The sequence below is a fragment of the Thamnophis sirtalis genome, unplaced genomic scaffold, assembly GCF_051295495.1.
Source record: "Thamnophis sirtalis isolate CommonGarterSnake01/CBP01778 unplaced genomic scaffold, rThaSir2_p1.2 scaffold_3, whole genome shotgun sequence".
Classification (NCBI taxonomy): domain Eukaryota; kingdom Metazoa; phylum Chordata; class Lepidosauria; order Squamata; family Natricidae; genus Thamnophis; species Thamnophis sirtalis.
The window spans coordinates 12,908,492-12,935,185 of NW_028261383.1; the positions used below are offsets into that span (position 1 = coordinate 12,908,492).

Consider the following 26,694-nt stretch of genomic DNA (forward strand, 5'->3'; position numbering starts at 1 on the left):
GGTCTGCCTGGAGCTCCTTAAAGGGCGAGCTCTGGCAGCCCAGCCAGCAGAGCGCAGGCACATTTTGCTGGAAATAAAAAGTGCTGAAATCACTAGCGGCTCTTGCCTGCTGCATTCGTGCCGATCTAACACTGGCGACGAAGGATAAAAGGGACCTGAGAACCTCCTCGTGAACCATGCAGCTATCTTGCAACAAGGACCCCCGACCACCTGCACGAATGGCAAGTATCGCCTGCTCCAGCGATCTTCGACCCGCAGACGGAAGACTGCCACACATACATGGGCTGTTTCAGAATGTTCCTGGAGGCCAACAATTACCAGGACAGGCTGGACAAGAGGAAGCGAGCGTTATTCCTGACCTAATGTGGCACCAAAATCTACAAAATGGCACAGATACTGATCGCCCCAGCAGATGTGGAGACCATTGCCTGGGCCACCCTGCAACATGCCCGGAAGACCACTACGCACCCTCTGCCACCCCCATGATCCGCCAAAATGAGTTTTACCACTGGCACCAATGAGAGGGAGAAACCGTCAATGATTTTGTGGCCAGCCTCTGGGAGATCACTACTAGGTGCGAGTTTATAAATCCTGAAGAAATGATGAAGGACCGGATCATCCTGGGGATGAGAGACCTCTCTTTACAAAAGAAACTGTTGATAAGGAGTTTCATTCAAGGATGTTGTCGAGGAGAATCATCAGACCACTTGGCAGAAAACGGGAGGAAGACCAGCAGGGTGCACCACACATACCAGAGCCCAACTGGTCAACCGAAGTCCCTGAGTACAATGACGACTGGGACGACGCAGACGACACCATCCACTGCGTGTACCCAGAAAAGCGGCAGAGCCCCAGGGATGCAGAGAGCAGGCAGCCACGTTGCCCGGGTTGCATGGGTTTCCACACAAGGGTGGCTTGCCATTTCCGGGACGTGACATGCCACTGATGCCAGAAAAAGGGCCACATTGCCGAAGCCTGCAAAGTACCCCAACCCATTCCTTTTCAGCCAAAGCCTATAGCCCCATCAGGAAGACCAGAGAACCCAAGAGCCATCCAACAATGGAGCAGATGAAGAGAGGACTGTGGGACACATAGATGCATATGAGCAGGAGAAATACCACACTGTTGTGACTATTGAAGGGGGACCATGCAAAATGGAGTTGGACACAGTGTCATATTTCATAATAATATCCTGGCAAACAATCAAGAAGTTGAATCCAGCCGCAAGCAGGAAATTCCTGAAGCTGCGAAATGTCTGCCTGAATGATTATCAAGGGAACCGGATAGAGGTACTAAGCAGAATGGTGGTCAAAGTAATGTTCCATGAGTTCCAGGGCCGGCTGCCATTCATGGTTGTTGGCAGCCACCGGCCATCACTGCTGGGAGTAGAATAGATTAAACCCCTGGGCCTGGACATCATCGGACTGCACCGCGTAACCACCCACAAACTAGACCAGCTGTTGGCGGAGTTCACGTACATCTACGATAGGGGCTTAGGTAAATATACGGGGAAACGCAGTTCATTTAACCTAGACTCCCATGTGACCCCCCATCAGGCTCAAACCCCGAAGGGTACCATTTGCTTTGCGGCCCAAGGTCGAGAAACAATTAGACAAACTCATTGCCTAGGGAATCCTCGTGCCAACCGACCAGGCAGTGTGGGAGACCCCATAGTCACCCCTGTGAAGACAGATGGGTCTGTCTGCCTCTGCGTGGATTACAAGTATACACTGAACAAGGCCCTCCAGCAGAGTGTGTACCCAGTGCCAGTGGTGCAACATCTGTTGCATTCCATAGGAAGCGGGAAGATATTCACCAAGCTGGACCTTGCCCAGCCCTATCAGCAGCTGCCAGTAGACAAAGCCACCTGTGAAGTTTCCAAGAGTTGGCCTAATTAATTTACGAGCCCTGAGACAAGGTTCAAAAAACCCCCATTCATTTATTAGGACTAACATCTTGGCACGGACTTCTGTGTAGCCGAAACTAAATCCCACTTAATGGTGTCTGAACTTTACCCCTATCTCCCCTCCCCTCTGGCTGAGGTCATCAATCACATTCTCCAAAAGGATGTTATGGCAGGGTTCTGGACATGCGCATTCACATCCCAGTACAGAAATATGAGACTTTTACTCTGGCCAAAAGTATGCATGGCATCCCCCCCCCCCTTTCTCAAGTTGATAGTAATCATGGAAATGCTTTACACCACCGCTGACACCACCGCTGAAGCACAAACCATAGTGACTCACAGGGGGGCATTTAAATGTACCAAGTTGCTTGGGGTCAGCGTAGCCCCAGGACTTTTCCAGTGCCTAATGGAGCAGCTACTGCACGGGATCCCAGGGGTGATGCCATACTTCGATGACAGTTTTATATCAGGGGAGTCAATAGGCCAGTTGATGGAACGCGTGCGTGAGACCTTGGGAAAGTTCCAGAAAAAAGGACTCAAAGTGAACCCTAATAAATGCAAAATCGGCATAAGGCAGGTAGAGTTCCTGGGCTACCTAATAGATGGGTTGGGCATCCACCTGACTGAAAGCAAGATGAAAGCCAATAAGAACGCCCCCACCCCAAAGAATAAGGCAGAACTGCAAGCCTTCTTGGGACTGTTAAATTACTACAGCATTTTTTTACAACAGAAGGCCACCGTTGCTGAACCGATCCACAACCTCCGGGGGAAGACGATGCCGTGGACCTGGGGACGGAGGGAAGACTAAGCATTCGCAGCAGTTAAAGACCTCCTCTCGTCCGACAGCATCCCGATTCAATACAACCACACATTGCCGGTCCAGATCACCTGTGACGCTTCCCCCTTCGGAGTTGGGGCAGTCCTCAGCCACCACCTACCAGGCAGAACAGAAGCACCGATAGCTTATTATTCAAAGACTCTGTCACCGGCTGAGTGCAACTACAGTCAAATTGATAAAGAGGCCTTGGCCGTGGTGACAGGAATCAAGCGGTTCCACGAGTACATATACGGAAGACACTTCGAGCTGGTCACCGACCATAAGCCCCTATTAGGACTTCTCACTGGAAACCAACAGATCCCTCCATACATGTCCCCGAAAATGACCAGTTGGGCCATTTTCCTCACTGCATATGACTACGAGCTGATCCACCGCCCCAGCAAAGACATCAGCCATGTCGATGTGCTCAGCCGCTGCCTGCTGCCAGAACTAGTGGAAGACCCTGCACCCACTGCCCAAGTACTGCTGATCAACATTGACCCAGCCAGCCCAGTAACTGCCAGAGACATCGCCAAACACACCCCAAAAGACAAAACATTATGGAAAGTTCTGAGCTGGGTGTTGAGGGGGTGGCCACAGGAGAGACTGAGGAAGGAGTTCCAGAGTTACCACAGCGAGCTAACCAAACTGTCAACCATAAAAGGCTGTATGCTGTGGGGAGAAAGGGTCATCATTCCCCAAAAGCTTCAGAGGCGAGCCATGGATGTGTTACATGTGGGGCACCCTGGGATCATGAGAATGAAGGCATTAGCCTGGAGCTACATCTGGTGACCCCAGATGGACAAGGACAATACTGAGTGGGTGGCCACATGCAAACCCTGCCAGGAGACGCAACCAGCAGCACCACGGCACCCACTCATGAATGGGAAGTGGCCAAGGGACCCTGGTCCCGCATACATATTGACTTTGCAGGGCCAGTAGGACAAACATTCCTAATTGTCGTGGATGCATACTCCAAATGGCTAGAAGTAATCATTATGCAGACAACCACGGCAGAAGCCACCATTCGAGTCCTTTGATGACTCTTCGCCACCCCCAGTCTACCCGACATCATGGTTTCCAATAACGGCTCACAACTGATGGCGAAGACCATGCAGGCATTCCTCGCGGAGCAAGAGATCTGGCACATACTCATCTCTCCTTTCCACCTGGCAAGCAATGGGCAGGCCTAGCGGATGGTGAGACTAATCAAGGAAACCCTCACCCAGGTGGGCCCAGGTAATTGGCAGGAAAAAGTTGACCAGTTCCTCCTCACTTAACACATCACCCTCCATGCGACCACCAACAAGACGCCAGCGGAGTTGCTGATGGGAAGAAGGCTGAGGTCACGACTTGACCGATACCACCCAGACTACCTTCCTGAGACCCCCCCCCCGGACTCTGCACGACGCATGCGGGCATTCAACATACAGGACCAGGTATTTGCACACAACTATGCGGGGTACCTGACCTGGCTGTCAGGCTGAGTCATGGCTGTCACTGGCCCCAAGTCATACTGCATTGAGCTGGAGGATGAGCGAATCTGGAGGAGGCATATCGACCAACTCAGACACTGCCTTAGGGACACCGAGCTTAGGAACCAGGGCGACTGGACTGCAACCAGAGGGCCAGAGCAACTGTCACAGAACCTGAGGTCTCCGCCCCAACGAGCATGTTCAGCCGCCGGCTGGGAAGCAGACAAGTGGGAAACAGGCCTACTCGGTGTCCCAACAGGGGAACTACATGCCAAACTGAGCCGTGATCACTTATCTAGGATCGAGGGCATCCAGTGGGGAGTGACGGTCTTGGAAACTGAAAGAACCAGGCTAGAACCCGACTTGTGGGCCGAGGAGCTCCAGAAGGTTCCTTCCCAGGCAGCCAGAGAAATAGCAGACTCGACCGCTGCAGCCGAGATCCTGGGGACAAGTGAACTGCGCAGGTCCAGTTGGAAGCTGGTGTGCCCTGCCTACCTGGAGGACTACGTCACATATGTAGGCAAGGGATTGGACACTGTTCATTCTAGAAGGTTACGTACGTATGTACATCAGAAATCTACATAGGTTTTCATGCTCGCCATGGATTGGCTAGAATCTACATAAGCAATGTTCCCTCTAATTTTTTTTCTGCGGAAAAGTATAGTATTTGAGCAGCACATTTTCATGCCTGAGCACCTGAATTTTTTTCACAGATGTTTCACAGAGCAATTGATTTATAGGATCCGAATTGGAATGGAGAAAAATGGTTTTGTGCGTGTGTGTGTGTGTGTGTGTGTCTGTGTGTTTGAGTGAGCGAGGGATCCAGTAAGGGAACTGCGCCTATTTAGGAAAGAAGGTAAATTATTGCAAACATGATCAATCAAAGATAAGTATGGGGTCAGGTTGGGCAGTAGAGAGAAAGTGATAAAAGAGTGGGAGAGAGGAAGAAAAAAAGAGGGAAGAGAGACAGAAAGAGACAGAGAAGGACAGAGAAAGTGACAGAAGAGTGGGAAAGAAGGAGAGAGAAAGAGAGACAAAGAGAAAGAGTGTGAAAGAGACAAAAAGAGACAAAGAGGAGAGAGAAGAGAGGAGGAGAGAGAAAGTGACAAAAGAATGGAAAAGAGGGAGAGGACGCCAAGGCTGCAAGGCTCCCGCTCCTTCCTCTATGACTTTGGCCTCGGGAAGTCCGTAGCGCGGTCTAGAAGGGACGCCACAGTCTGGGCGACGGTGGGCGCAGAAAGCCAGCCTGGATCCCGGAAACAGCGAGTGAAAATGATCCCCTGGGAGTTTGGGTCCTGCTTGAACCTTCATCCTTTGGCCGCACGGCGGGAGGGACCCGCTCAGGATCCTTTCCTTTCCCTCCCTTTTCTTCGGTCTTTCCTCTGGTTATAAATGCAAGAATACATTTCCATTCACCCAACGCGGCTGAAAATCAAAGCGAAGGAAGAGGCTGAAACACCTCCCTTACTCCCCTCGGAAGAGAGTGCGGAGGTGCCAAGATCCCCTTTTCCCTCCTCGGAGGATCGAGGAGGATCCGGCCTCAGTTCTTCCTCCTCCAGGGCCCTGGAAGGCGCGCAAAGGAACACAGCGCTGTTTCCTCTCCCCCAAACTTTACGGACAGAAGGCATAGCTGTCCTGGGTGGATTTTGGCGATCCTTTCAGTCGCTGAACGCAAACTAGTGGCTCCGGTCGCAGGTGCAAAAGGCCTCCCTATTCGGGCGGGGGGGAGACGATGCCGCTGTGCCCGGGACCCCTCCTGTCCCTCGGGGTGGCGCTGCATATCTACATAAGGTTTCATGCTTGCCACGGATTGGCTAGAATCGGCAAGTTTTCATGCTCACCGCTGATTGGCTGTCCTGACTGCATGAGATTTAAACTGCTATCATTAGCTGGCTGGTCTGCCTAGAGCTCCTTAAAGAGCAAGCTCTGGCAGCCCAGCTGGCAGAGCGCAGTCATATTTTGCTGGAAATAAAAAGTGCTAAAATCTCTAGCGACTCTCACCTGCGGCATTCGCGCCGATCTAAAAGTTATGATGGTGTCTCCTATCCCAAAGCTACATCTTTTCAAAGGTATGATGGCTGAACACGTGCACACTCACACACATAAACAGACAAAACACACTTTGAACACTTGGCAACCAGCCATTTGCAGCCTCCTATGGTCACATGACTGAGATTTGCAGTGGTTTTTTTTGCTGATTTCTGGCATTTACTTCTGGTCTCCAGCAAGCAACCCCCATTGGGGGAAAAAGGATTTGCTTAACAACCCCGGTATTTGTTTAGTGACCACATCAAAAAAAATCAGGGCCAGGTCATTGTGCCTCAATTTACAACTGCAGTGACTTATGACCATAATTCCTGGCTCAATTAGGATTATAAATTTAGCACTAACCATACATTTTTTGGGTGAAAGAACAGCAGAAAAGATTGCTCTGTCCTGGAGCAGTTGTGCGAAACACCTCAATGAATCAGATGTCCACACAATAATACAGGTGGTCCTCAATTTACAACAGTTCGCTTAGTGACTGTTAAAAGTTACAACGGCACCGAAAAATGTGACTTATGACCATTTTTCAAAGTTACGACCTTTGCAGCCTCTTCATTGCCATGTGATGAAAATTCAGGCGCTTGGCAACTGCTTCATACTTATGATCGCTGCTATGTCCTAAGGTTTTGTGATCTCCTTTTGCGATCTTCTGTCAAGCAAAGTCAATGGGGAAGCCAGATTCACTTAAGAACCGTGTTACTAACTTATCAACTGCAGCGATTTGCATAATAACTATGGCAAAGAAGGTCATTAAAGTGGCAAAAATCACTTAAGAAAATGTCTCGCTTAACCACAGAAATGTTGGTCTTAATTGTGGTCATAAGTCAAGGACTAGCTGTATAGAGTTAGAATGCTGTGACATGAACTGTTTGGAGAGTTTTAATATTTAATACATGTAGTCCTCAACTTAGAACAGCTCATTTAGTGACCATTCAAAGTTAGAATGACACTGAAAAAAAAGCAACTTATCACCATTTTTTTCACTTATGACCTTTGTTCCCCATGATCACATGATTTGCATTTGGATTCATACTTATAACTCTTGCAGTGAACACCTTCTGCAACTTTCTGACAAGCAAAGTCAATAGGGAAGCCAGATTTATTTAATAACCGTGTTGCTAATTGAATAACTGCAGTAAAATGTAACCCTCAACTGCCTTAACCAGGGGGAAGGGAAACGTGCTGGAGGTGTGAAAGGATGCTATGGGAAATTGGGGAGTGTGGACACTAACACTGAGCTTCAAGGACGCCAGACCTGGGAAAGGAATTTGCACCGGTGCCTGAGACATCAAGTTCCCAAAACATTGGAACAGAGCCTGATTGGGAATTGCTTTCAATATACAATTTGTCAGTGTATAAGAGTTCATGAATTGGAATAGACATGGTGACAGGTGGGACTGTTTGGTGACTGAGACAGTTTGGAGCCTGGGTGTGGCTTAACTGTTCTATATATAAGAGCTTGAGTGCACTGGCACTAGCTTGCTTCCATCCTGGCCTGTGTTGCTTTTACTTGCTGCTACTTCTTCTTCTCTCTACCATGTTGGAAAAAGCTGCATGGGTATTGTATACGTGCATCATGTGTTGTATTATTGTATATAAAGAAGTTTCTTATATATAATTGAATCCTGCTGAATTATTTGTTTGTGTGCTGGCAGCAACAAACTCTGACATGATTTTCATACGATTTTTCTTTAGAGCTTGCCTCATCCATGCTGCATTCAGCATCTCTAGTAAAAAATACCTTTTCTCTAAAACCTATGGAGTCAAGAGTCTTTCTTTCCCTAGGGAGTAGTTGTGGCCAGACTGACACAGAATGAATTGCAGGCAGACTCCTCCCAATTTTAAGCAACTGACTTCTCCTGGTGCCTTCCAGGAATATTGGATTACGACTGCCTTCATGCTCAGCCAAGCCAGCTCAAACTTGCCATTAGGGAGGATGGGATCAGGGGCAGTTATAGCCCTCCATGGCTGGAAGCCCTTCTAGGCTGGAGAAATTAGTCTCCAGGGGAATCTCTTAGACTGTGTCATCCACTTACCTTACAGTAACGAGTTCCCATATCCACGGTTCAGGAAGGAAGCGCCGAGGTGTCCTTTTAGGAGCAGACTCATCCTCATCACTAGTGATAACAATAAGAGGAGGAACTCCAGGGATTCGCAAGGGGTCAATTCTCGGGGGAGAGACACTCTGAACAAAAACAGACTCTCCAGGTTTTGTGAAAGCATTAAAGTCCCACTCCATTGGCAAATCTGTAACACAGAGAGAAAGCCATTTGATTATTTGTACTCAAAGGATAATAGCCCCTCCCCTCCCAGATCCAGTTTTGGTCTTTGTTTGCATAAATTAATGGCGGATGACTGGAGGCGTCCGGACAGTTGGGCAACGGGGGAGCAATGTCCTAATTTCACCACTGAAAGCCTCAACCTTTCCACTTTCTTTGATTTATGGAACTCTATTCCAGAGCTCAAACATCACCTGTTATATTCCCCCATAAACTTCGCCCTCTTTGTGATGGTTACTACCAAACCTCAATTAAAGCAGTGTTGTTGGATTTGGGTCCTCAACAAGTCAGGAATAGCAGCAGCACTTAGACTTGTATACTGCTTCACAGTGCTTTACAGCCCTCTCTTAGTGGTTTACAGAGTCAACCTCTTACCCCCAACAATCTGGGTCCTCATTTTACCCACCTCGGAAGGATGGAAGGCTGAATCAACCTTGAGCCTGATGAGATTTGAACTGCTGGCAGTCGGCAGAATTAGCCTACAATACTGCATTCTAACCACTGTGCCACCACGGCTCTTCTCAATTGCTTAAGAGACTTCAGGAAAAGGATTTTGGGCATCAAGAGAAAGTAAGTGGCATTGCCCACGTGGTGACATAATTTTTAACAAAGACACGGGGCAGATCATGTGGATTCTAGGGTACGGAAAAATGAAACAACAGAGCTGGAAGGGACATTGGAGGTCTTTTACCCACTGCTCAAGCAGAAGACTACACCATTTCAGACATGTGGTTGGCCAATCTCTTCTTCAAAATCTTCAGTGCTGGAGAAACCAGAACTTCTGAACACAAGCAGTTCCACTGGTTAATTGTTCTACCTGTCGGGAAAGACCACCTTATTTCTAGGTTGGTCCTCTCCTTGATTAGTTCTCAACCACTGATTCTTGTCTTGCCTTCAGATGCTTAGGAGAATAGTCCCAAAGGTGCCTTTTCAATAGGCAACTGGACTTTCTGGTTTTTAACAGATTAACAGAGTTGGAAGGGATCTTGTAGGTCATTTAGTCCAACCCCATGCCCAAGCAGGAAACCTTATACAATTTCTGACTGATGTCTCTTCTTGAAAGTTTCCAGTGATGAAGCTCCCATAACTTCTGAAGGCAAGCTATTCCATTGGTTGATTGCTCTCAGGGTCAGAAAATTTAAAAAAATCAGCTCTGAAGAAGTTTCTTAAATGACAAGTGAAATGTCTTCCAAGAAAAACCCAGAAAGTCCAGTTGCACCTTTCGATCAACCATGACATGGATGACGGAAAATCTACATAGACTTTGGAGAATAGATTGACACCCCCCCTCTTCTCTCTTGCAGACCCTCAAATATTGGAAGACCACGATCTGAGGACAGGACAAGAAGCAATGGGTGGAAACTAAAGAGAGAAGCAACTAGAACTAAGGAGACATCACCTGACAATTGGAATAATTAATCAGTGGAACAACTTGCTTCCAGAAGTTGTGAATGCTCCAACAACTGGAAGTTTTAAAGAAGAGATTGGATAACCATTTGTCTGAATGGTAGAGGGTTTTCTGCCTAAGCAAGGGTTGGACTAGAAAATTTCCAAGGTCCCTTCCAACTTTTATTCTATTTCAATTTCTATCGTATCTTTTCATTAGACTAGATATATCCATTCCAGATCTTACCACGGTCAGAGCAGTATCCCGGGATGCGTAGCCTGGTGTTGGTAAAAATGTTCAAGCCGAATTCCTACCAGATGAAGCAAACAAGCCATTGAGGAACAGTCCTTTCTGCTCATGAAAACTACTTATCAATGTTTATTTTTCAGTACGTTCTAATATACCCAATCACAAGGAATATATTATTGTCCCAGTAATTTTTTTTCAAAAAAATTGGCATTGTCAACCACCACCTATAGCCAGAAAGCCAATCCTTTGATGGGTCTGTGGCAGAGAAGCAATGGGAGAGACATCTCACAGCTGTTAAACTTTATCATGTCCCATGATGTCTCGGGATGTCTCATGATGTTTTTTGCCTTTGCAGAGCTGAGGTAGGCGTAGCCTGTGTGTGATGCATCTGGCCTGTAGGCCATCAGTTTGACAGGCCTGTCTTAGCAGATGGCAGCTCTTGGCTGATAGCAATAGCACGTAGAATTATATACCATCTCACTGCTTTTCAGCCCTCTCTGAGAGTCAGAGAGTTTACAGAGTCAGCACATTGCCCCCAACAATCTGGGTCCTCATTTTATCCACCTCAGAAGGATGGGCCGGTCGGGTTCGAACTCCTGGAGTGAGCAGTGAGTTAGCCTGCAATACTGCACTCTAACCACTGCACCACCATGGCTCTGGTGCTATAGCAGCTTGGAAATTAAATTAATACAGGTAGGTCTCTACTTACAACAGTTTGTTTAGTGACCATTCAAAATTGAAAGAAGTTACTTACGATTGTTTTTCATACGCCCATTACAGCATCCCCTTGGTCATATGATCAAAATTCAGATGTCGGGCAACTGACTCATATTTATGACAGTTGCAGTGACTTGGGGTCAAGTCAATGGGGCAGCCAGATTTACTTAACAATCATGTTATTAATAGCAATATCACTTAGACTTTTATGCCGCTTCATAGTGCTTTACAGCCCTCTCTAAGAGGTTTATATACTGGCCCCAACAATCTGGGTCCTCGTTTTACTGACCTCGGAAGCATGGAAGGCTTGACCTTGAGCTGCTCGAAATCGAACTCATGGAGTAAACAGTGAGTTAGCTCACAGTACTGCATTCTAACCACTGTGCCATCATGATTTTTAACTGCTGTTGCAGTAATTCACTTAACAATTGTGGCAAGAAAAGTCATAAAATGGGGCAAAACTAACGCGTCTCCCTTCGCAATAGAATTTTGGGCCTCAATTATGGTCATAAATTGAGGACCAGGGTAAGGTCAGATTAAATCCCAGGGCAAATGGTTAGGAAGGGCAAACCATTGAGAAAAAAGGAAAGTATATCATGAATGAAGGCAAATACACGTGACCCAGGATAATGTTGCAGGATCCAATCTCGGTCAGTCACCGGGACAAGAGATTTTGTCTTCCGAGCTTTCGGACTCATGCTGGCACCCATCTTCAGGGAACATCTCCCTACCAGAACGTGTGCTGGTTTCCTGAGAATAGCCTCCAGCACAAGACTCAGAAGACAAAACCTCTGGTCCCAGTGACTGACCCAGATTAGATCCTGCAAAGAAACCATATCTCTATGAATCTGCCCAGGAAGATACCAGAAGTCTACTTCAGCTAAGCAGAGAACCTACTATGCACTTCTCCTTGCTTAATGAGAGCATCTCCCATGTGGAGAATCATAGCTGTCAAGTAAAGAGGATTTAATAGCTACCAGCTGATGTAAGGTTGTAATCTGTAATCTGTAAACTGATGCAATGAGGATGATCAGCATTACAGGTATCGCTTCTTTAAGACTCTGGTGGCGTTCACACATCATTTACTGTTGTAAGAGTTGTCTATTTAAGGGAGGCAATGAGGGCGTGTTTCTCTCTCCTAATGTATCTCTCATCATGTATCTCATTTCTCTCCTTGTGTCTGTAGCTGAGCGGTAAGGGATTTATCTCCATGTATATTTATGTATATATTTGTATATAAACTACTATTAATTCTATAAAAGGTTTTGTGTGTTGTGTGCTCTGTTTTGCTCCTGGGTTTATCTCATTATAATAGTCACACTGCCAAAACTCTGACAATAGCTTTGATGCTTACCCTGAATATCTTGTAAGCATCCCCATCTTCAGGGAGAAAATGCACTGGGTGGCCAATTCTTTCATCCCTCAATGGTTTTTCTGTAGGACAGGGATGAAGATTGAATGCATCCATAAAGCGGTCAACAGAGAAGGTGTGATCCTTCTTGGGAAAGAGGCTGTAAAACTGAAATGAGAAAGAATGCAATGCAACTGAGGATGGAGATTTGGGCTAGAGGAACTTCCTGTCCATCAAGCTATCAGCCAATGAAACAGATTGTGCAATAGCAATAGCACTTAGACTTATATACCGCTTCATAGTGTTTTACAACCCTCTCTAAGTGGTTTACAGAGTTAGCCTATTCCCCCCAACAATCTGGGTCCTCATTTTTACCAACCTCGGAAGGATGGAAGGCTGAGTCAACCTTGAGCCGGTCAGAATCGAACACCTGAAGTGAGCAATGAGTTAGACTGCAGTACCCGCATTCTAACCACTGCGCCACCCTGGCTCTTGATATAATGGGAGAATGACCTTGGGAGATGAGAGAAGGCAGAGAAATCAGATAAAAGAAGGACGAACCTGAAGCTGAGTAATGGACAGAGAAAGAAATATAGTGAGGATCCACCGTGACCAATCAGATGGTAAAAAGAGAGAGCAGGTGAGTTGCACTTTCAAACCTGCAAGGTTGGTATCAGCCTCTCAGGTTCAGCAGACCAAACAATAAACACAATAAGATTAGTTAACTGTAAGGCCACATCAATAGAGTCTTGCAAGCCTGAAAGTTATCCTGCCACATCTTTTTAGCAGTTGATCAATTAGGACAGGTCCCCTCTACATTTCTTTCTGTGCTCATTACTTCATTTTGAGCTCCTTAGGCAGAATCTCTTCTGTCTGTCTTCCAAGGTAATTTTCACGTTCCATTTCAAGCCACCACATGAAATGATGAGTTCTCTTTTACTGGAAATCTCAAAGCAGAGGCCATCTTGGTCTTCTGGCCAAGGTGATCCAGATGATTCTACCTCTGAGACAGCCTCGATTAAGAATTCAGGAGTGATCCAAGGAAGCATCTATGTTTGATGGAGAACCAGAATTTGGCTTCTTGTTCTGCTTCCTTCCCCAGTACTCCACACTGGCTCTGGGACTCTGTGTCAACTTCAAAGGGAGATTTTACTTATTGCAGCCATTGCCACTTTTCAGCTGCCACAGAGTCAGGGAGTGGAAGGATGTCATTTCCAGACAGCAACAAGAAATCGTCCCCTAGGAACCAAGGTCATCTAACCAGATGTTCTACTAAGACTCGGACAGTTTTCCATAACAACAGTTGGACATTTAATTGGACAACATGACCTGCAATTATGGGGAGGGAGGGAGATTCTATTCATTATTATTATTATTGTTGTTGTTATTTTATTTTTATTTACATACAAAATACACACACACAAAACTTAGACGTACACTACATTTACACAAAACAGTACAAACGGGAACTTCCTGTTCTTTCTAATAGCAATTGCAAATCGATACAATTATCCATATGTTATTTCTCCTAATATATTTCATTTGCGTTTCACCATTTTTAACCCTCTTATTTTATTCATCTATCTGCTATATTGGGTGATTACCTCTAATAAATTTAAACTCTCTTGAGTGTGTGTGTGTGTGTGTGTGTGTGTGTGTGTGTGTTTGTGTGTCTGTGTGCATGTATGTTAATTTTCCTTAACTTCTATTTGGGTTTTATTGACTTCTTTTATTGATCCTTGTTTCTTTCCTCCATCCACCTAAACTATTTCCCCCAAATCTGGTAATATTCTGTTTCTTCTTTTCCCTGGATTTTTTTTGTTAATTTGTCCATTTTAGGACAGTCCAAAACCTTTCTTACTATTTCATCTTCTCTTGGTATCAATTTATTTTTTCATTTCTGAGTGAAGGCAATCCTCACTGCCGTAATTATGTATAAAATTAAATACTGGATTTCTTTTTAAAACTTCGCAGTCATTTGATCTGGTTTCAGATCAATTTTGACTCCTGTTATTGACTCTAGCCAATTTTTAATCCTTTTCCAATACTTTTTAGCCTCCTCACACGTCCACCATATGTGATAATATGTTCAGTGTGTTAATTCACATTTCCAACATTTTGGTGAACTATTTGCTGAAATTTTTGCTAGCCTTACTGATGCTAAGTGCCATCTGTAAAACATTTTGTACTGGTTTTCCTTGTATGCAACCAATAGTATTATTTTTAAATTTGTCCCCCACATTTTTTCCTATTTATCTAATTCAATATTGTAGCCAAAGTTCTGTGCTCATTTTACCATTTGTTCTGTCACAATTTCTACTTCCATTTTATACTTCATAAGAAATTTATATATTTTCCCTATCATCTTTCTTTCTGAGCTTTGGATTATTTTATTTAATTTGTGTGGTTCCATTTGGATGCCGTACAATTTAATATCGTTATTGTGTTTAGTTTTGATTTGCAAGTAGGTTAGCCAGTCAACTTTCATGTTTTGTTGTGCCAATTTTTTTATTGTTTTTAAATTTCTCTGTATCTTAACACTTTATTCATATCTGTAAAATTTGGGTGCATCGTCCTTTCTGTCGGGGATAGCCAATTTGGGATTTTCACATAGTGGGTTTTTTAAAATTTTGAGCCAGTTTTGCAATAACACATTTCTAATTAGATGTTTTTTAAAGTATTTGTGCGTTTTATTTTTATCATCCCATAGGAACGTATGCCAACCTGCTTGCAGATCATGGCCTTCTAAGGTCAAAATTCTTTTATTCTTTAATTCTATCTAATCCTTCACCCATCTGCGCATGTGCGGGACTCGGATGGCTGCCTGGCTTCTCGCTCTATAGAAATCACTGCCAAATATAGAAGATCTCGAGAGCCTCCGGATCCCTTTTACATCGCTAACAAACCTTCCCGGTGGGGCTTGGTCCTAGGAATCGCGTAAGGCTCGGCTGTCATCCGGTAGCTATCCATGGCCGTCTCCCGAGCAGCGGAATTGCTGCAGCCTGGAACGGTCATTGCGGCGTGAGGGGGAAGATGGCGGCGCTGCGCTACTGAATCATAGCAACTGCAAATCCTTTGGTGCCCCTTCCCCCTTGCCTGCCTGACTGATCCGAATGGCGCAGTGAGCCTGGGGACTCAATTTCAGCTGTGAAGCTATGAAGAACGAGGGGTCGTCGGAAACTTTGAGATCGTGGAGCGGCGGATTGGACGGCTGGCTGTGTTTGCCGCCGCCGTAGCCACCCCAGATGCCCCCCCCCGTTCTATTCTGCTTGCCTCGCCGCCTGCTGCCTTGCTGTCCTGCGATCCTCTGGCGAAAAGATCTGGCCGTTCATTTGTCTGGTGTGGTTGCTCGGGTGGAGAGGAAGAATGGTGCTCTGAATTCCAGCCGAGGAAGCGAGAGGCCTGGATGCACCCCCTTTTTTTCCAACTTCTGGCCTCCGTGTCATCATAGCCTCTTCTGGACATTGCTCCTTTGCCTCCCTCCCTAGCCGACAGGAAGCCTTTTACCATCTCCCTAGCCGCTTTGACTCTCCTCTACCTTGGCCTGTGTCCGATGTCCTGCCTGTAACATCTGCTCTCCCCCGCCCGTCTGCCGCCTGCCATTGCTCTGGTTAGTTAGATAGGTTTAGATAAGAGATAGATATAGTTAGTTATAGGCATAGGTATAATTAGATAGTTAGATACAGTTTAGAAATAGTTACGAGGGCAACGATTGGTTGCACCCGAGGTGCGGGAGGGATTGAATGGCAGGGATTAGGGCTAGGGTCAGGGCTTGAGGTAGAGTTAGGGCTGGGCTAGGGCCAGGTTAATGTAGGATTAGTATTAGATTAGGTTGGTGCTGGGTTAAGATTGGGTGGGGTTAGGGTGTAGGTTAGTGTGAGGCTAGTGTTAGATTAGTGATTAGGTTTAGGAGTAGGATTGGGAGTGGGAGTGGGTTGGGATTAGGAGCGATAGAGGATGGCGGCTGCAAGGGTGAGGACTTGGTTTCGGAAAGATCCACGCTCTCTCCCCCCCTCCTAGAGCGGCTCAGGCCAGTTTCAGACTTTGGCCCCCCAGACTATAAACCTTATTTAATATCAGGAAAGAGACTTCTGTGCATGCGGTCCACTGACCTTCTTTTGGACTCTAAGAGGGATGAGACTGACCGGTTGCTACTTGTGAACATCAGACTTTCATGCCTTATCCTTTCCCATGCACGACTGCCCTGTACACTATCGACTTTTGGTCTGGTAGCCGTGGATGTCTCTCCGGGACATAGAGGAGAGAGAGGAGCGGAACAGTTCTCTCTCCACTTTTACATCATAGTTTGATAGCGCACTATCACAGTGCTCCGTGTATTTTTAACGTATGATGAGTGCTTGAGGTGTGACTGTGATGTATGTATGTACCCACTTTTATCATATAGCTGTGTTTTTTAAATTGTCGTGGGGGAGTGTTTGTTTGGATGAGTGAGTACGTTTGAGAAGGCTGGACTACAACCAGGTACCTCCTACACTGAGTGCCTTGCAGAAGTGTTAGGGGGGCCTGGTTTAACCCCCAGCCTTAGAATGTATGGTTCGAAGGGTTTGCCAGGGATGTTGATAGCCCTGGGGGAGGGTAGGGGGCCTATGGACACGGGAGTGGGCCGGAGCAATACGGTCTTAACTGGGAGGGGTAGATATGGCGGGGACTTTAGGGCAAGCCATTACCGGGGAAGGAGGGTTCGCTATGTTACAGAGATCCCTCCTTCCGGCCCTATTAGTCCCACTCCAAGGCCAGATGGCACGAGTCGTCAGGGCCCTGGTCTCAGGCTGCTGTTGCTAAATGCCAGGTCTGTGGTTCACAAGGCTCCCCTTGTCCGGGACTTAATTTTAGACGAGGGGGCAGACCTGGCATGTATTACTAAAACCTGGCTGGGCCCGGAGGGAGGAATCCCCCTCACCAAGATGTGCCCAGAGGGTTTTCAGGTGCTTCACCAGCCGCGACCCCAGGAAGGGGTGGGGGAGTGGCTGTGGTTATCCGAGAGTCTTTAATTCCTCGTAGGATCCCTGCTCTGGAGCTTGTCGGGTGTGAGTCCTTGCTGGTGAGGTTGGACCCTGGGGGTCAAGTGGGCTTGCTGCTAACGTACCTGCCTTCCAACAGCGTCGCAGCAGCTCTCCCCTCGCACCTCGAGTCAGTAGCCGAGCTGGCAGTTGAGTTCCCCAGGCTTGTGGTGCTGGGGGATTTCAACTTGCCTTCACTCGGCGAGCACTCTGATGGGGCGCAGGAGTTCATGGCTTCCATGACAGCCATGGGCTTGACCCAAGTAATTCAGGATCCGACTCACTCGGCGGGTCACACTTGACCTCATATTCCTCTCGGAGCAGTGGAGTTGTGATCTTGGTCTGAGGGGTATTGAGATCTTGCCCCTGTCGTGGTCGGACTACTGCCTACTGAGGCTTGACTTTCGGAGGCCGATCCTCCACTGTAGGGAGGAGGAACCGATTAGGTGGTTCCACCCCAGGCGCCTTATGGACCCTATGGGCTTTCAGACGGCGCTTGGTGTTATACCTGATACTCTCGCCCGCGATTCGGTTGGGACGCTGATCGCTGCTTGGAACTCGGTGGTGGCAGGGGCCCTTAACCAGATTGCGCCTTTACGGCCGATCCGAGGCAGTGGATCCAGGAGGGCTCCTTGGTTTACTGAGGAACTCCGGGAGATGAAGCGCCAAAAGAGACGTCTCTAGAGCACCGCTGGGGATCCAGTAAGTCCGAGTCAGACCAAGCACTGTTAAAATCCTGCATCAGAGCCTACCTCCGGGCAATTCAGACGTCAAAAAGAACTTACATTGTCGCTCTGAAAGCTTCCGCTGAGTCACGCCCAGCCGCCTTGTTTAGGATAGCCCATTCCCTCCTCAAAGGGAGAGATACGGGCACTCCTTTACAAGGTAAGGCTGAGGAATTCGTCCAATTTCTCGCGGATAAAGTGGCTTGGCTTCGGGCAAACTTGGACTCCAATTGCGCAGAGCCAGCCGAGGTACCGGGGGAGGATCTTGAACGACACCGTTGGATTGATTTCCAGTCTGTTACCCTTGAGGAAGTGGACAAGGCCATCGGAGCAGTGAGTGCCTCCACATGTGTACTGGACCCGTGCCCCTCCTGGCTGGTCGCGAACAGCAGGGAGGTGACATGGGGCTGGATCCAGGCGATAGTGACCACATCTCTCCGGGAAGGGTCCTTTCCCCCCTTTTAAAGGAGGCGGTGGTGAGACCCCTTCTGAAGAGACCGTCCTTGGATCCAGCTGTTTTAAATTACTACCGTCCAGTCTCCAACCTCCCCTTTGTTGGGAAGGTTGTTGAGAAAGTGGTGGCCTCTCAGCTCCGGCGGTCCTTGGAAGAAGCCGATTATCTAGACGCCTTCCAATCTGGTTTCAGGCCTGGCTACAGCACGGAAACTGCTTTGGTCGCACTGACCGATGATCTCTGGAGAGCCAGAGACGGGGGCCAGGCCTCCGTTCTGGTCCTCCTGGACCTCTCAGCGGCCTTCGATACCATCGACCATGGTATCCTTCTGCGGCAGTTGCGAGAGGTGGGAGTGGGAGGCACCGTTTTTCGGTGGTTCTCCTCCTACCTCTCGGGCAGGTCGCAGTCGGTGTTGGTTGGGGGACAGAGGTCGACCCCTAGGCCCCTTAACTATGGGGTGCCGCAGCGGTCGGTCCTGTCCCCCCTCCTGTTTAACATTTACATGAAGCCGCTGGGAGAGATCATCCGACGGCATGGGATAAAATACCACCAGTATGCGGACGATACTCAATTGTATCTGTCCACCCCGTGCCAGCTCAGTGAAGCAGTTGACGTGATGGGTCAGTGCCTGGAGGATGTGAGGGTCTGGATGGGGGTTAACAAGATGGCTCTCAATCCTGATAAGACCGAGTGGCTTGTGTTTTTTCCTCCCACAAATTGGCAAGGTATTCCATCTCTCAGGCTGGGGGGTGAAATTATACGCCCCTCAGACAGGGTTTGCAATCTGGGAGTCCTCCTGGACCCACAGCTGACCTTAGATCATCATTTGTCAGCTGTGACCAGGGGGGCATTTGCCCAGGTCCGCCTGGTGCACCAATTGCATCCCTACCTGAACCGGGAGGATCTTACAACACTCACTCATGCCCTTGTGACCTCAAGATTGGACTACTGTACTGCGCTCTACATGGGGCAGCCCTTGAAGAGTGTTCGGAGACTTCAGCTGGTCCAGAATGCAGCTGCGCGAGCGATTGTGGGTGCGCCACGGTACACCCACATTACATCTATCCTCCATGAGCTGCACTGGCTGCCTATTGGTCTCCGGATATGCTTCAAGGTGCTAATTATCACTTATAAAGCCCTACATGGTATTGGACCTGGGTACTTGAGAGACCGCCTCCTGCCAATTACCTCCCATAGACCCATTAGATCCCCCAGATTAGGCCTCCTCCGAATTCCATTTGCCGGCCAATGCCGGCTGTCGACCACCCAGAGGAGGGCCTTCTCTGTGGCTGCTCCGGCCCTTTGGAACGAGCTCCCCATGAAGATTCGGACCCTTGCCACCCTTCAGGCCTTCCGGACAGCCGTTAAGACCTGGCTGTCCCAGCAAACCTAGGCTTGAGTCCCCCTCCCGCTCGAATTTGCTATGCTTGCTGTGTTTTTTAAATTTCTTGTATTATTGTCCTGTTTGTCTTATTTTCTGTATTTGTTCCCCTTTCCCTGGTTTTTGTTCAGCCAACCTGAGTCCCTTCGTGGAATAGGGTGGCTTACAAATCGAATAAATACCAAATACCAAATTCCAAATGTTGTTGTTAATGCTAATGCGTATAGCTCCCAGTTTGGTAATGCTAAACCTCCTCTCTCCTTGCTATCTTGCATTGACTTTAATTTAATCCTCGCTTTTCATCCTTGCCATATGAACCTAGCAGTTAGTTTGTTTAATTTCAGAAAAAAAGTTTTACCTGGATTATAGTTTTGTGAAGTATTTTTGAATAATATGCTTCTTTTCTTCCGATTTATGTTGAATATTTCCCTCATCATCTTTTAATTGATATATCATTCTTTTTTCTCTTTCATTTTTCAATCTGTATGCCAGCCGTCATCCAGGTTTGTTGGCTTGTTCAAAGTAATTTTGTTTGGCCGCTTTAATTTTCTGTGTTAATTCTTTTTGAGTTATTTAGTTAATTTTATGTTTTATCATCTCTCTTTTTTCTTTTTTAATTTTATTCTTTGGGTCTTTCTGTAATTCAGCTTCGGCTTCCTTCAGTTATTTTGCATACGTTCTTGTTGCTCTTTTTGTTTTCTGATTTTCCCCGCAATGTAGACGATCATGAGGCCTCTTATATATGCTTTCATGGTATCCCAGAGATCTTAAATTGAGGTGTCTTCTTTTTTATTTATTCTAAAAAATAATTTTAATTCTTTCTCTAGCATTTGAGTGTATTCTATGTCATTTACGATATTTAGGTTCCTCACCCATCTTTTTCTTCTTTTTTGGCCTTTCCATTTTAATTTTATTGGGTTATGATCTGCCCACTCATTTATTTCAATTTTGATTTCCTCTTATTGATTACATAGTCCAGATGATATCCAGGCCATGTCAATTCTCGATAAGGACTGGTGGGGGTTCGAATAAAAGGTATATTGCTTTCTTGTTTTCTGTCTTTCTCTCCAAATATCATGTAGTTTATATTCCATTGCCATCTCAAAAAAGGATTTAGGTCACATATTTTTTGTCTTATTATTTCTTTTACTTTCATAGTCCATCTTTTTATCCACTATTGCATTATAATCTCCAATTAAGCAAATATTTTCATATTATAATTCATTTATTTTGTTGTGTAATTTCCTGTAGAATTCCTCTTGTTTCTGATTTGGTGCATATCTCACTACTTAATAATATTGATTTTTCTGTTGTCTCTAATTCAATCATTAGTATCCTGCCTTCTTCATCAGAATAGACTGCTTTGGAGTTTATTTTTTTCTTTATATAGGTTGCTATCCCTATGGCAAAATTTCTGGACTGTGACATTGGGCTACCCTCGGTCCACATGCTTTGTCCTTCTATTTTTCCTACATTTTCTTCCCCGAAAATTAATTTATGGACAATTTCCTTTGCTTCTCCTACCCTGAAGTCCTCCCCCAGCTTCTTATATTTAGTTGTGACCGCTATCTTCTGCTGTAAATTGTAAATAAACGGCTGCAAGTGATCCTATTTGAAGCACACCTCTATGGACAAGTAAATCTTGGGATAAAACCAGCAGGAGGCAGGATCTATCTGGACCCCAAATGAAATGCAGTCAGAACTCACCTTCTCAGGGGAGAACTCAGCGTCAGGCTTCAAGAGATAGACATTCTCATCAACGGCATGGATGGCACAGATGTAATCATACAGGCGTGACATATGGAGTTGGGTTTCCCCTCCAGGCATACCTTCTTGATCAGAGAACCACAGTTTTGCCTGTAAACATAAACCAGGTCTTTGAAAAAGCCACTTCCTCTCGGTGTGGAATGAATGGAAGGAGAAATGAATGGGATGAAGTCATCCTTGTTGTCATGCATATTGTAACCTTGAATTGCCCTCTGTGACTAATCTCAAACTACAGTTTGACAGGCTCAATGGAACTATTGGCTGACACCCCCCCCCCCAAAAATAGGTTTAAGGTGACTTCCAGTTTGACGTCGTTGCGATACAATTGTAGGTACCGGGGCTCCACTACCCTAGGCTGAACTCTCTTCATTGGGTTTGAGTTTGAGTTTTATTTCATTTATATGCCGCCCTTTTCCCTAAGGGGACTCAGGGTGGCTCACAACTCAAAAAGGGAAGGGGGGATACAAACAGTTTAACAAGAACACAAAACTATACATAGTTAAAAAGCACAACAATCATACCATTCGAGATAGGGGCAGCTGATCTTTAGCCCCAGGCCTGTCGGAACAGCCAGGTTTTAAGGGCTATGGGGGCCCCTTAAAGGGCTAAAGTCACTTTGGAGGGGTGACAAAGAAAGGAGTGACATCTTGTAGACCGCAGAAAGTCACAACTCTCTTGCCTGATCTGAGGCTTATCCTCCCATCCAACAATGAAGAAAAGATATTGATTGATATTAATATTTTTTTAATTGCGATATTAAAACAGACAAGAGATGAAGGATAGAAATAGAGTATCTACCAATATAAGGTTTGTGATATTAAGATATAGAATAGAGGTAGAAATTAGAAAGGAAGGGAAGATAATCATACATATTTCTATACAATATGTTACAATTACCGGTAGTAGGTAGATGAAAGGACCAGAAGTTGAAAGATGATTGTATTATGTACAATGTTATTATAATTATGGGAATAGGATTAATGTAATGAAGGCTATCAAAATTGTTTAAAAAAAGGCTTAAGGTTAGCAGATGTTTGGGTTTTCTTTCCATTGCAATTTATTTATGACCCACTGAGATACCAGTAGTCAAGGGAACAGGTCTGGCTAGGATATAACTGATTACATCAGCCTGGGCCAGCAGATAGAAAAAGCGTAACTCAAGAGCTTTTTTTTCTCAAAGGATCAGGAGCTAAGAAGGCTTTGTGGATATTAGCATCAATAAAGCGAAGGAGCACCAGCTTAGAGAAGACCTGTTCTGGGTCATTAAGATTCTGCCTTTCTTTAACAGTACAACACAAAATACACAATGTTACCCCATCAGGGAAGCACTTTTCTACGGTGAAGTCTCTCGAGTCAGCAATGAGTTCTCCGCTGGGCAAAATGGTGTAGATGAGCCACTGGGTGTTGACAGCATTTTCGACAAAAATCCAGTGTGTCAAAACGAACTCCCCTTTGGTTTCTAAAGGATGAAATTCCCGGGTGAAGGGGATTGAAAGAGACATATAAATTTAATCAGGTAGGTAGATAGGTAGACAGACAGACAGAAAAGGAACAGATATAAACAGAGATGGATGGATGAATAGAGATAGAGGGATAGATGGATGATAGAGATAGAGATAGATAGATAGATAGATAGATAGATAGATAGATAGATAGATAGACAGACAGACAGACAGACAGACAGACAGACAGACAGACAGACAGACGGACACATAGATAGAATTAGTTCCAGTTGGAATACATCAGACTTCACCAGGACGACAACAACATGCTGGGAAATGTGAGTCAAAAATGGATCAATGGAGAACCAGGAGCTGAAGGAATTCAGCTGCTGTCTTCTTCTCAATTGTGAGGGCTTGTCTTCTCCTCCACAATAAATGTTAGGTTTGTGGTGGCAATGATCAAGTCGGTGGTCCTTCTTGTTTTGGGGATCCATGAAGCAGCAGGTGAATCTCCCTCCAGTAACATCTCCCACTGCACAGGAGGGCAACGGACATAAAACAGGCCCCATGGCACATGCCATGGAGTCCTTCAACCCTTTGCCATCCTAAAAACCCTAAATGCTGCCTAAGACCCATGAGTCACTGCTGTTAGTAGTGCCTTCCCATGGCTCTCCAGGGTTTCTGGGTTGAACTTGGGGTCTTCTGGGTACCAGGTGATTGGGAACTGCATCCCATTCTCTAGCCTTCATTCTTTCACCTTGCATGTTTTGGTTATCCTTGAAAACAAAGTCACATCCAGTGTGCCAGCCTGCTGACTACAAGACACTGAGCCCCTTATCCCCTCTGTGGATCTCTGAGAAGGGCCTGTCCCAGAGGAAATGGAGCATAGGCATCTGGGCAGCCTTTTAACATAATTGCAAAGAGGCATCACTGCGATGCGCAGCAAAAACTCAGAGCGAAGGAAGCGGCTGTGGAAATTTGAGGGAAATGACCTGTTTCTACTGCTTGAGACTATACCTTTCTTCTGCCCGATGGCAGGGCTGGCTATGTGTGCCCACCTCCCTTGCCCTGCCAGTGTGAAATCAGATATAGTGAACCCAGCTGTGAGTGGGAAAAGGAAGAGAGGTTTGTCAGACATGAAAGAGGCACCCAGCATTCAGCAAGAGAGAACTGGAGCCCTGGGTGGGATTCAGCTGATTCGGATCGGTTTGAGCGAACCGATTGTTAAATGGGTTGAATCCTACCACTGACTGGAGCTCTATAGATGGAGACACCCTGGGAACCTCTGGGAATCTTTTTGTCAAGCAGGAGGAGGGAGGGTCATTTGGAGGGAGAACATTTACCTTTTCCCTGTTCCACTCGTTGCCTGTGTCTCCCTGTTCCTACGATGTTCTCATTAGACTTCATCTGCATGGAAAGACAAAACTCCTGTTAGATATGCAAGGGCTTGGAGAAATCAATTGATTGGTTGATTGGTAGATAGATAGATAGATAGATAGATAGATAGATAGATAGATAGATAGATAGATAGATAGATAGATATTGATTGATTGATTGATTTTCAACTCTAACCACTGGCTGTCATGCTAGATATGCGGCCCCCTAGGATTGCGGAGCTGCAATTGTCTAGCTTAATCTTTTGATTAAAAGAATAGAATAATAATTCACCCATGGTGTTGATCAGGAATCTGGTGAATTTGATGATTGCCTGAAGGGAACATATGTTGAAATGACAAGGCTAAAATCCAGGCCTATGCGGCCTTTGTGGCCATGGCAGATCCCAAAGGAAAAGACTAGCCTGTGGATTAGGCTTGTGACCAAAAGCACGGAAGGCGTGCTTGACTATTTTTATAATTTCTGTATTTCTATATCATCTGTTGCATGCAAGCTTCCTCTTATGTCACCAAGCAGAAGCAAAGAAATGTGTAAATATCTGCCTCAGCCTGTGTTTGGGATTTCTCCACCTTTAGGGAGGACCAGGGGTGAAATCCTCCCAGTTTGGCCAAACTGGAAGGGACAATTGTCGTTGGTTCTGCAAACCAGTAGTAAAATAAAAGCTTCCTAGGATAGCATGGCTCAGCTGTGAGCCGCACAATTGTCGGAAACCTTTTCCCTGCTTTTTAAAGCATTTTTCCTGCCTATCTGCCTGAACGAGCAGGTAAAACCAGTTCAGGAGCGTGGCCAGTCAAGTTACTACCTACTCGTCCGAACCGGTCCAAACCGGTAGGAACCCACCTCTGCCTCCCACCAGTCAACAAAGCCAGAAATGTTTGAGAATGTGTGTGCTCCTGCTACTGAACCGGTAGTGAAGAAAATAGAATACCATTGGTTGGCTCCCGCTTTCAACGATCGAACGGAGAAGCGAAGAGGCAGGAGAGACGAAGCGGGAGCCAAGCCGGGTCATTCCTTCCAAGAGGCAAGTTTCCCATTGAATGACTCGCTGCCCTAGACCCTCTGCAGTACCTCTCGTCTGGCCAGAATGCCAGCGAGAGTGTTGGGCTGAAGGAAGGAGGGATACACACACTCGCATTCTCCCCCTCCCTCCCTCCCTCCCTCCCTCTCTCTCTCTCTCAAATGGCAAATCTGAGCAGCCGCTGCTGGGAGCCCGTCCCATGCCTTCTCCCAACCCCCACCCCATTCTCTTAGCTACTTTCTGCCTTGTGATTGCTGTCTCCAGGCTCTCCTCTCCTATTATCGTGGAAGGCATCTCATTGGGGTGGGGGGGAAGCAGGCCTTTTTCCATTTCAAGGAGCTGCCGCTCCTCCCTCCACCTCTTAGAAGGCCAGCCAGCTGCCCGCCAAGCTCTCCGCAGAAACTCACCCAGAGTTTTCACCGCGATTTGCCTGGTGAGGGGAGGTGGCAGGTTGATGCAGACCAAATCCACAGTATAATAAATACAAGTATAATAAATACCTTCCTCCTCCTTCTTCTCGCTGCGATCTGGATGCCCGACGCGCCTTCCTTTTCTCCGTGTTCGGCCCTTTCGCATGGAGCCTCAAGATTATCAGCAATGCAGGGTTGCTACGTTAAGGGCGCCCGGTCCCAACTGGGAACTGCTGCTGCGGCACCCGATCCCTGCAGCAGTGGCTGGCTCTGCTCCCGGCCACGGGCCCCTGCCCTGCCGCGTCCAGCACGTCTTCAACAGCATGACCCGGCATCCCAAGGGGAGTTCTCCCCCCACCTAGCTGCGTTGTGCACACACGCGGGGATTCAAGGTATCCGGCTGGATTCCTTGAATCCCCGCGCATGTGGGCAACGCAGCTAGGCGGGGGGTAGCTTTGCTTGAGATGACCAGGCTATGCCCTCCATAGCCTGGTCATCCCAAGCGAAGCTCCCCCCCCGCCTAGCTGTGTTGCCCACATGCGCGGGGATTCAAGGTAACCGGCTGGATTTTTTGAATCCCTGCGCGTGTGGGCAACGCAGCTAGGCGGGCTCTGCTTGGGATAACCAGGCTATGGAGGGCATAGCCTGGTCATCTCAAGCGAAGCTCCCCCCCTGCCTAGCTGTGTTGCCCACACCCGTGGGGATTCAAGGTATCCAGCTGGATTCCTTGAATCCCCACGTGTGTGGGCAACGCAGCTAGGTGGGCTCTGCTTGGGATGACCAGGCTATGGAGGGCATAGCCTGCTCATCTCAAGCGAAGTTCCCCCCCCCTAGCTGCGGGTCGTTCACGTTTG

General features: G+C 46.8%; 1 protein-coding gene across 1 annotated transcript in view; it reads right to left on the minus strand.

Moving 5' to 3' along the window:
* LOC106538675 (alpha-1-macroglobulin) overlaps nt 1-26,694 on the minus strand; it is a 63,551-nt gene that overhangs the window by 990 nt on the left and 35,867 nt on the right. The window contains exons 13-18 of the mRNA XM_087711236.1: nt 24,361-24,424; nt 22,889-23,034; nt 21,516-21,665; nt 12,231-12,395; nt 10,157-10,220; nt 8,281-8,491 (exon numbers count right to left, since the gene is read on the minus strand). Coding sequence (XP_087567362.1) covers nt 8,281-8,491; nt 10,157-10,220; nt 12,231-12,395; nt 21,516-21,665; nt 22,889-23,034; nt 24,361-24,424 — 800 coding nt within the window. The remainder of the gene's footprint in view (nt 1-8,280; nt 8,492-10,156; nt 10,221-12,230; nt 12,396-21,515; nt 21,666-22,888; nt 23,035-24,360; nt 24,425-26,694) is intronic.